The sequence below is a fragment of the Bidens hawaiensis genome, unplaced genomic scaffold (genome assembly GCF_021521415.1).
Source record: "Bidens hawaiensis isolate Kalapana, Puna unplaced genomic scaffold, B.hawaiensis_p1.1 tig00019700_1, whole genome shotgun sequence".
Lineage (NCBI taxonomy): Eukaryota > Viridiplantae > Streptophyta > Magnoliopsida > Asterales > Asteraceae > Bidens > Bidens hawaiensis.
Genome location: NW_027492995.1, coordinates 197,999 through 209,354, shown reverse-complemented (window position 1 = coordinate 209,354; position 11,356 = coordinate 197,999). Strand labels below are relative to the sequence as shown.

The 11,356-nt window shown below is 30.7% G+C and overlaps 1 protein-coding gene across 1 annotated transcript; it reads right to left on the bottom strand.

Annotated features, from left to right (window-relative positions):
• On the bottom strand, positions 1–5,814 carry LOC143559112 (formin-like protein 20). The gene is made up of 5 exons (XM_077047790.1): positions 5,575–5,814; positions 5,521–5,527; positions 487–1,193; positions 195–410; positions 1–120 (listed from the first exon to the last, which is right to left on the bottom strand). Exons 1-5 carry the CDS (start codon positions 5,812–5,814, stop codon positions 1–3), a joined length of 1,290 nt encoding a protein of 429 aa, XP_076903905.1.
• Between the last annotated feature and the right edge of the window lie 5,542 nt (positions 5,815–11,356).

The window sequence follows — 11,356 nt, the reverse complement described above, 5'->3', positions numbered from 1 at the left end:
TCAACCATTTGAAGTTACCACCTCGCTTTCTTTAGGTAAAGGATCATCTTGCCCTTCAACCGCGATACTAAATATCTCTTCTACCTCAAAAAACTCTTCGTCAACATCCGAAGAACATACCTGATAAATATAATTAAGAATATGCATTCAACTTCTAGTGTTTCTAAAACAAGGTCTGTTAAAAAGAGTGCTACCTCTACTGTAAAGTTCTTTGGCAACTGATCTCTTGCATCCCACATAACATCAACTTCATCACGACTCAAAATAAGCACACTGCTTTGCACAAATGTTGTGTGAAACATTACCCTAAATATCATTTCCTCCTTATCATGATTCAAATGCACGCATTCAACAACCACGTCTCCTTGAACACGCTGACGAATATCAATTTTCACCAGTTCACACTCTTCCTGCAGTCACAAAGTCATGATATTATATCATTGCCTTTTGAAAATGAAACTTTATCATCTGATTACTTTGACTTACCAGTTGATAATAACAGGCTTGTTCTATGGTTTCGGAGGATGTAAACAAAAGCGTAGAGCTCCTATTGGCTGTTGTAGAAGACAAATCCTGACCATAGATTCGAATCACAGGTCGACAACCCTTCTCACCAAACAAAGGAAGGAACTTAAGTACAATATAATCCAAATCCAACGGTGTCTCTGCAGGCGGCAAATCAAAACCTAAACTTCCACTGGTTACGTACCGAAGATACCTCAGTTGAGAAGGTTGCGGATTTAAAGGTGTTGAAAGACGAAGAAGCTCTCTAGGAGCATGTTTATACATCATTTCAAGAGTCTTTTGTTCACCAATAAAGTGTCTTCCATTTAAAAGAAAGGCTACAAGCACAAACACAAGCGCGGGCCACTCGCCCTTTTCACAGTGCATTAAAAGCACGTTTTGTTGGCCCGCTAACGAGAGCCAGCTCTCACTAGATTTCAAAACATGATGGATCATTTCCAATGGTAAGATTGGGCAGCCTTGATATTGTATAGGGTAATCCATTACTTTGATATTGTATTGGGATGATAATATGTGTGATGATACATGTGTCCTTGTATCACCACCTTGTTTAAAGTTGAAAACCATGAAAGATGAATCGGGATGGCCGCGTTCGAGAAGTTGAACCGCAATGCCACCCATGTAGGCCCTGTGCTCATGATCTTCAAGTGAGAGGAAGCAATCAAAAACTGCAAAGGAATTTTAACAAGCATTAATATTAAAATGAGTTAGTATTGATATATAAATTGATGTTAAACATTAGGAATAGGCCCGGCTCTGAGAAAGCACAAAAAAATTTGGGTCGAATGCGAGAATTTTTTTGAGCCTTAATTAAAAAGGAGTGTATTAATTTTTATATAGGTTTACTTAGTAATAATTTGGGTTGTTTAAAATTTTTTTATATAAAAATAAGATTATACATGTCTCAAATAAGACTTGAACCTATAATCTTTTGGTTGTGAGTAATACCCCTTTGCAGTCATGTAATTAAGTTTAAACATTCAATATACATATTGTTTTTAATAAAAATAATTATAATTTTTTTAAAAAAGAAATTCGGGCCTAACGAGGTGTCGGGCCTGTGGCCGTCGACTACCCCACCCCTATGGGCCGGCCCTGATTAGGAGATTGATACGTACAATAAACCCTATTGGTGATGGTAGCGAGGTGATCCGGCGGATTGCAGCTAACAAAGCGCATGCTATGTTATATTATATTATGTTACGATACTCCCAACCGTATCCAATATAATATTTTGATACCAGTCAATAATGATTCCCTAGGCTAGGCTAGAACCATCTCCAATTTGACGATTTCATTTTCCAATTTGAATTGACGAATTCCATCCCCAAAACTCCCATATTTTTTTCCCATTAATTTTCCTTAAAATGGGGGCCCCTAAAATTCCATTTTTTTCTCCATTGCTTCTTTAGTAATTAAAATTTTTCAAATTTTCCCCTTTCAACTACATACTAAAACGAGCATTTCGCTACCGATACCAAGATTTTTAAAAAATCGGAATTGGGAAATTCGGGATCGATACATGTACCGGTACTTAATGATATTTTTACATATAGTACATGTGTCAAGCTTTTGAGAAATTTGGGATCGGTACCCGGCATGGTACTGATCTCATCCCTGCTTTCAACCCTGTGTAGCCTCTAACAAAACCACATTTAACTAGTAAAAAACTCCTTCCGAACATCAACTTTTTTAAATTTTATTTTTTTCATTCAATTTATATGTTATTAATCTTTGCCTATAGTATCGTGCGAACTGCGAAGTTGCATATAGTATCTTATACCAAGTAAATATATGTGCTATGCGTATGTTCCACAAACCAGATATAATTTTTGTATTTCTTTTTGGCTTTAGTAAAGATAAAATAACATCTAAATCGTGTGGAAAAAAAAGTTAAAAACAGTTGTGTTTAAAAGTTGTTTTCACAAGTTTACAGGTATTTCAGTGGTTTTTCTTTAAACCCTCCCTCAATTAACTACACAAAAATTGTGTGAAGTCAATCGAATATTTTAGTAATTATTCAATTATATATTTTAAAATAAATATACACTTACACGAATTTATATATTTAAACAAGAAAAATTGTTATGTTGTCCAAAATTTGGACGACCCAATTGTTGTGGTATCATTTTGTAACTTATTATCCTATATATTAATTTTGAACTTCTTAAAGCTTCTAATGTTGTACTCATTGCTTCATATATTGTACACCTTCTCCTATTCTTTTTTTTTTGAAATGCGTGCTCTTCTAATAATGCATTCCCTTCACTTCTCAGCCAACTCCACCGCCATTTCATCCTCTTTGACCAGATTTTAACACTAAAACTGTGAGTACAACTCATGATTCCTTTTCTTGCAATGTGTTTGCCAAGCTGAGTTTCTAACTTCAATCGGTCGACCTCATTGGCGTTTGAGAAAGATGTTGACGACCGAAGATCACTAAAGGCTTGAAAGGGATTCGATGGAGGCCCGCATACTCTAGCCAAAGACAAACGTAATCTCAGAATATGTGCTGAAAATGTCCAGATTTCAGCTTCAGGTTGGTTGAACTAAACCGTGGGTTTCGAAAGACAGAGTGTGATTGCATTGGTTTAACTAGAATCAAGTTATATATATGCTCTACTTACTACATTAGAATTTGGATGATTATTAATTCAAAAACACACATACTGGGTGGGTTCATTCTACGTCCTAATGTGTTATGCTACAAATACGTCTTTTTAAGTTGTGAGAATTTTTTGTTAATTCATTATAACTTAATAACCAGTTAAACATTTTATTGTTTCAGAAATTATAACCATAGGATGTTAACAAATGTTTAAGACGACAATGATACAACCAACAATGTTTTAGTTTATGAAATGTTATATTGAATTGCTCTCTCACTCTTATATGGCAGTATTGAAGTTTGTGTATTTTTGTGAAGGTGGTATATATATTAAGCCTATTATCCAATGAGTTGGGCGTTTTCATATATTTACAAGTATTTTCCGTTATGTTTGGTGAAATTTAAAGTGTATTCATTCCTTATTTGTCTTAACAAATGTGCAGGTATCACATTCACAGTTCAAGAAGCAAGTAGAAAAAGGTAACAACTTTAGTGCAACACGTATTGGATAATGCTTTATAACAATTGCAATTGTTTTTTTACCTAATTTAATTTGAATTTCCAACAGAGAGACGTGAGTCTCCTGAACAAGTAGTCGCCTTATAAGTGGAAGGTCGGCAACAATAGTTGGAGGTGGTTAAGAAGGCGATGGAAGCGCAGTAAAGATGTAGACGAACAACAAAGGTGTCACTCTTTTTTAGCTCTATTTAGTATTTTAGCAAGATATAGTTGCGCATAAAGCATTAAGAAAAGGTACCAAATGATGTGGCTATCATGCAATAATGCACATTTAGCATGACATTACAACAGTTTTGTTTTTTGCATAGCATGAATTAGTTAATGAAAGAATATTAATTTAGCCTCAATGGGGTTGCATATGAAGTTGCAAATAAAATAGGGAAGAAATATGGAGCCATGTGCATGTGGTTAAAGAGGCCGTTGGGGTTTTCTTACAGCTCAATGGGTTAATTTGAGTCGATGTCAAGATGATAAAGAAAGATTCTTTTGGATTTGTTGCTATTGTTAATGTTTTATATACTTCATATACATTACTGCTGATACTAACAAGTTGAACAACAGTGTCCCATAGAGTTAGTCGGCCCTAATACGCCTAAGCGACATCAAACCGCGCTCAAAACCTCAACTCATACAAATAAGGATCATAAAGAAATGATTTCCAAAATTCCAGAAAGAACTCTACTATCTGTTTATTGACGGCCATTTAAGTTGTACATTAAGATAAGTAAATGTCACAAAAGAAAATGACATATCTGTTGATACTTCAGAGTTTAAACTTTCTTGAAAAACTGTATACACTATTAAAATAAAATAACAATATGAATTAAAAGCGACTAGATTAGATTAGATCATCTACGTATATGTTTTATAGCATATACTACAGTCTACTCGGTGCAGGGGGACGTTATCAAAGATTTCGCATACTTGAGTCAACAAAACACTTGGATGAAATACTAAAAGTGGCTATGCCGTAACGAACTAAGTTAATATTACCGTTAATGCGAGAAGGTGATTATATGATCACTTTAATGTTTGTTTTGGGTCATTGTGCTACATGAGAGATAATACCAAGTCATGTAACTAACAGTTATGCTAATCTTTAGTAGTTGGAGGACATTAGATTGGAAAACGTCACGATTTCGGGTGATGATAGTGGTGTTGGGCTTACGGCGAGTGAGTGGATGTGGAGGTCCGGGACACTTTTATTTCCATCCCTTTTATCTTAAATTGAGGTCCGGGTATTGTAAATATAAGTTTTCATTTAATTTATTATAAGAGACATTTGTGTGGAAATCTTGATTTATTTTGTCGGGTAAAGTTTTAAGTTTTGGTGCTCATACTCATGTTTACTATCCTTTGTTGAGGTTGGTTAGTTTTTGTTATACGATTGTTGTATATTTCGGGAAACGTCTGAACTTTGGCTACGATTTCACAACCCCCCGCAACGCGGGGGGTCGAAATACTTGTTAAATAATTCATAATATTTTGTTTCCTTATATGAAAGTTAACTTTTGTCGTAGTTTGTTGAAATAAAATACAAAATAACTAGGGTATATACCCGCGTGACACGCGGGTGGAATAACATATCACTAAACATAATCAACTCAAACATCAATTTAAACAAACATAATATTTCTTTAACTATTAAAACTTGATAGATTTACATTGTCACTAAACGCATCACCATACCAACCAAAAAGTTACAGATTTACATTATCTTAATATTAAAACTTCTAAATTACAGGAAGTTAACTTGAACATAACAACCAAAACACATTAACAAAATAACTAATAATGTTCTTTGCTATTAAACCATCATCAACATATTGAAAACTTCAACTAAAAGAAAATCCTTTTTCCTAACACACCTGAAAACTGTTACAACACAATAGCAGATTATATAAAATATAAACCAAACAAACCCGGGTGGAAAATAAACCCGCGTGACACGCGGGTGGAAAGTCTTCATAATCACTTTCATAGTTACAACATTGTTCTAACCATTTGACCTTCAAACTCACTTCCGCTTTCAAATCGAGATGTGCAACTTCTTTTCTTGCATTAGATAACTTCAACATGTCAAGCTCTCTCAGCATGATCAAATCATCACATGACAATAGTTGTTTAGGCTTAAAAATCTTATACTGTCCATTCTCAAACATGATCACAACCTTGTTTTGATAGGGTAAAAAAACCCCTCCGTTACATGTTCATAAGGTATAGCCCGTGTTACACACGGGTGGAAAAACATGTCAACAAACATAATAGATTTAAACAACAAATTCAAGCAACACAATACTTCTTCAAACTTTCAGACTAAAACTTTAACCATTTACATTGTCTAGATCTTAAAAGTTACAGTAAGTTAATGTACATCGAACAACCAAGAAACATCAACAAAAGACACAACCATGTTCTTTCATATTAAACCACCATCAACTTCTTCAAACATTCTACCAAAAGAAACTCATTTTGCTTCACCACCTGAAAATATAATAAAACAATATCATCAAATTAAATATACCATAATAACATGTTTAATAATGAGTAACATTTGAACATTAATAAAGTTGTTTTTATTAAATTTTTGTTTTTATTAAAACAAAATAACATACAACAACAAACAAAGTAAAATGATAACATAAAACATCTTTCTAACTTAAACCATTTTGAAATATTTTATACCTAACAAATTTAATATTCTTTTAAAACAACCTATTTTGAAATATTTTCAAAATAGTTACAAAATATAAAAAAAATGGAATTAGTCAACTTCAAAAAATTATGAATTTTTTTGTTGATTTTGACCAATCTTGCAACAAATTTTTAAATCACTGACATTAATATTTTTTTAAACTTGGAAAACTTAAAAACGTTTTACAATAAATGAATTTTCAAATAACTTTAAAAATATTAAAAAATTTTATGTTGAGTTTAAAAATAATTAAATGTGAAAAAATATGATACAAAATCAATGAAAACAAAATATAAACGTATAGGAAATAAATTATCAAATATTTTTAATATTCTTTGAAAACATTATGAAGACTTAAACTATCAAATTGTTTGGATGTTATAATTAAAAGATTTATATTATGCTTAAAAAACTTTTTAGTTAAAATGGATAAAAATATAATACGTGTTTATTATACATTATTGAGAAATTTAGTGACATTACTATTTTGTAAACACAAATTTAAAAAAAAATTAAACATACATAACCAAATTTAAAACGGTGAATATAAAAAGAAAATTATGTTTCAGGTGTGGAATCTTATAATCAATTGAATCTACTATAAATAATAACAATAAGAAATTAATATGTGATTAATTTAATTTATGAAAAACAAAGTGAAATGTACATTAATAATTCGTTGAAAAAATTACATGGTTGTAGCGAAAATATTGAAATTTGGATGTAGTTATGATGGAATATCAATGAAAAATACGATATCGAATGGTAAACTTATAAGTGACCGAAATTTAAGTTTAAATTTGGTCTTCCATGTAAAGATAGAAATAATTTGAAATATCTTGATTCATGGGAATAATAATATTAATAAATTATGAAAAGTTGTAATGTTTAATAATATTCACTAAATCATATGTGCCAAATAATATTTAAAAATGATGATAAAACGGTTATTTAATTTATGATATATTAAGTATTGATTATTAGAAATTATATCAATTTAAATATTGTGTTCTAAAATAACGCGGTTATTATTTTAGTATTAATTAATAACTAATATTCACGTAAATTAAAGTAAGATTACATTACAATTATGATAAGTATTTTTAGTTTGACAATCAGTTTTTGAATATTAAAATGATAACTTATTCTAGTTAATGTCAAATCACAAAAATTAAAATCAAATATATTCTAATTTTACTATTATAACTAATTAATTTAGGAATAATTAGAAAAATGAAAATCAAATCGGTTAATTTGAAAACTTCAAAAAAATATGAAAAGAATTTGAAATGAGTTTAAAATTATGGAGAGTATTAAAACCTTTAAAACTTTGTTGAAAGATTGGTTAAATTCCGAATTTAAAAAGAGTTTAAATATGTTAATTAAATTTTATTAAAACCATTAATACAATTAATTGAGTTTGACTATCCTTATTAGTTATTTAAACAAATAAGGATAGTCAAACTCAATAAATTGTATTAATTGGATACTTAAATATGTAATTTATGTATTTTATGGCACACCGGAAAAAAAATATAAATCAATGTATCTCCGATATACATCAATATATTATTTTATCCACAAATAATGAATATAATTGAATATTCAAAAAAGAAATATACATCAATATAAAAAAATAAATTTTATAAAATAATGCTCAATCCATGAAAATTAGCTTGTATCAGTCAGGACATTAACCTGAAATTATAAAGTAGAATATTAATGTTGATATTATGGAAAATTTGATATTTAATTTATAACCGGAAAAATTGAATGTCTTACCGAAAAAAAAACAATATAATGATAATAACCATGGTATCTCATATTTTGATTTAGAAGGTAAACTGAAATATTCCGTAAATCAATCGGGTAAATAATCTGAAATAATAAAGTTTCGTTATAACATTGATATTATGAAATATTATAATTATAATTTATAACCGGATAATTTAAATGTGTCTTACCGAAAACACGAAATAATGATATTGTCCATGGATGAAGGTGATTTTTATTTAGAACCTAGAAGAACAACATGTAAAACAAAAAAACAGGAAAGAAAAATATAAAACTTCAAATAAATATAAAACAACCATTGTTATAGGTATAACAAATGACCAGAAAAACTTACCGGAAAAACGTAAATACGTTCACATATTAGCTTCATCGCCGTTTTTTATTTACAACCTAAACTGATTTTAATAAAATCAGTTAACAATGAAAATAAAGATAAAAATGTTAAAGGAAACAATGACCAGAAGAAAATATAATGTTGCCGGAAATACATGTATCAACAATCGAAAGTTTATTATAAAATATAAACTTACCGAAAAATGATTAATACAAATCTAGATCTAGATTTGCCGGAATATATGAGAGGAAAGAAAAATTTAAATCTTCAAATATATATAAAACAACAATTGTTATTAGTATAAAGTTGAGAAATTCAGCCATTTCCATAATTACAAAAACCTTTCATTTACAATGGTTCTTTCAATGTAAAGGATTTGTTTTCAACTAATTGAACATCAGTAGTCATTGGTTGGTTGGCCATTGTTGCATTTGTTAAGTTTCCATCTCGGTTTTGTGCCAGGGTTCGATTCCCATCATTAACATCATTTTTGATTTATTAATATACAAGATAGGAAAGGAAACAGATGACTTGGCATTGATGTGGAGAGGCTAGTTGAATGACATGTGGACAATATGTATTGCTTTAATATGATTGTTAGATACATTTTATAAACCATATCAAGAGTTTATTTTTAAATAGAAAAGCTTGAGAAAGTAACTTCTTAATAACCCATCAACCATAGACCACGGATAAACATTGTCTTCATGACAACATAATCGGTTGTCTTGCTGGTCTCGATGGGACCGCATTAAAAAAACCGTGTGATGTTATAATAGTTTACAGGGTAAAAATATAAATGAGAATCTTCACATAATAGTAACCAAGTTTTCTCTTAATTAATTAAAGTCATTAAATAATAGTTTATAAGTGCACTCAATTTTTTGTTGTTGTGGAGGCCTGAGAATGAATCCCTGTCATAATTTGATTTACTCCGGGATACGTGATTTACCTCCCTCATAATGGTCATGAGACCTACCGAATGCTCATTGGTGTGTACATCATTTATTTTCCCTTTTCTTTCTTTTCGTTGGTATGGTTTAACCGGTTGTCCAAATGAAAGTGGTTTAAAGTACTTAACGGAATTGGTTGCTTAGACGTCTCGGTCGGTCTGACTTGATTATGAAAACAATGCTAATAGCTACAAACATATAACTACAAATTTAGATACATTTATTTAATCATTCTAGTGTCGTCGTTTATGTAAGTTGCACCATTAATTGGTACAATGATTATAAATAATAAAAACAGACCATAAAATTATTTGCATGAGGATGAATGTATGACATCAACATTGTTGACCGGAAATGGTTCAAATGAAAGGGATATCTCCTGTTACTAATATGCTAACCGGTTTTTTTTCGAGAATTAACCGGTTAGATCGGTTTTTCGGGTCAGGTAGTAATCGGTTTTGACCGGTTAGAGAAACGGGTTTGACCAGTTAGACTGGACTGGTTAACCGGAAAAAAACCCGATTTTCAATAAAATAATAATTAAAAAAATCGGTTAACCGGTTTTGAAATCAATAATACAAACCGGTTACTAACCGGAAGATAGGATCGATTAGAATTAGACCGGTTAGTAACCGGTTATGAAATCGGGTACAAACCGGCTAACCGGTTTCTGTGTGCACCTCTACGGTGTGACTGTGTCCTACTCAGCAGAACTAACTGGGCTGGATGTTTTTAAAAAAGTTTATTGGGTATTTCTCACCTGGGCCATCTAAAATCCTCTTTTGGACCTAATTGTAGCATACATTTTATGAACTTAATATAATAGTTGCTAGCATTTTCAGTGTAGTTCATCACATAATACTAAACCCATCACAAATCATGAATTTATAGAGTTCAAAGATTCAAAGTTAATCAAAACAACTTTTTCGTTTGATCATTCTCATATATTTTTTTCTACATTTTGATCTTTTCCATTGATTAAAAAATGAAAGGTCAAGATGTCTTTTTGGACTACTTAGGCAAAACACCTTTTTTTTTATTTAATGTCTTGTTTTAAGTTATCGGTTTATTTAAAAATCAACCCTTCCCCTTCTTCATCTCACTCCCACCCACACATTCACGCACACGCATAGACATATTCACCTAAACTAGGCTTTTAAATTATGCAAATACAATTTAGTTCCTTTTCGTTTCTTCATCTTCATTTTTATAAACTAAAGTTTTAATTGTTCACATTTAACTATTATTATTCTATCAAACATAAAATCACGTTAATATTTATAATGACAATAATTATCATTATAATAATTATTATATAATGAGAATAATAATAATAATAATAATAATAATAATAATAATGTTATAACAAACAAGATGTAACAATGACACATAAATGATGTGACAACCGCTAGAGGTGCACAAACCGGTTTAAAACTCAAAACCAGTTTGGGCTGAAACCGGTTAGATTTAGTTAACAAACGTCAAAATCGGTTTATAATTGGTTTCGGTTTGAGTTGAAACTGGTTTCTTACCATGTTACGATTAGTTTCGATTCGGGTTCGGGTTTGATTTTCGTGTTGGTTCGGTTAACCGGTTTATTTGCCCACCTCTAACATAATTGGTTTCAAACCGGTTTGATTTTTAAATCGGTTTATTTGCCCACCTTAACGGCCGCACCATCACATCCACTATTGTTACAAGTCTAACCCAACATTAGTTCATATGCAACAAATGAGGCAACATTTACCAAATGTATAACCAAACTAGTATCATTTTTGTCTTCAAAGTTGGTTATCTTGTATGCAACTCTCAAAACCAAACTTAAATATTATATCCTTAACATTATTTGTATCGTTTGAGTAAAAGCAAAAGTGGAATCGGCGATTCTGGGCGTGTTTTCAACGCCAATAATATCATCCATATTACTA

Excerpts from the sequence above, each read along its gene's own strand:
- LOC143559112 (XM_077047790.1), bottom strand. The coding sequence starts at position 5,814 with ATGTTTGAGAATGGACAGTATAAGATTTTTAAGCCTAAACAACTATTG. Across the intron at positions 411-486 it reads AAGCCTGTTATTATCAACTG|GAAGAGTGTGAACTGGTGAA; the intron begins GTAAGTCAAAGT and ends TTGTGACTGCAG. Across the intron at positions 121-194 it reads CAAAGAACTTTACAGTAGAG|GTATGTTCTTCGGATGTTGA; the intron begins GTAGCACTCTTT and ends TATATTTATCAG.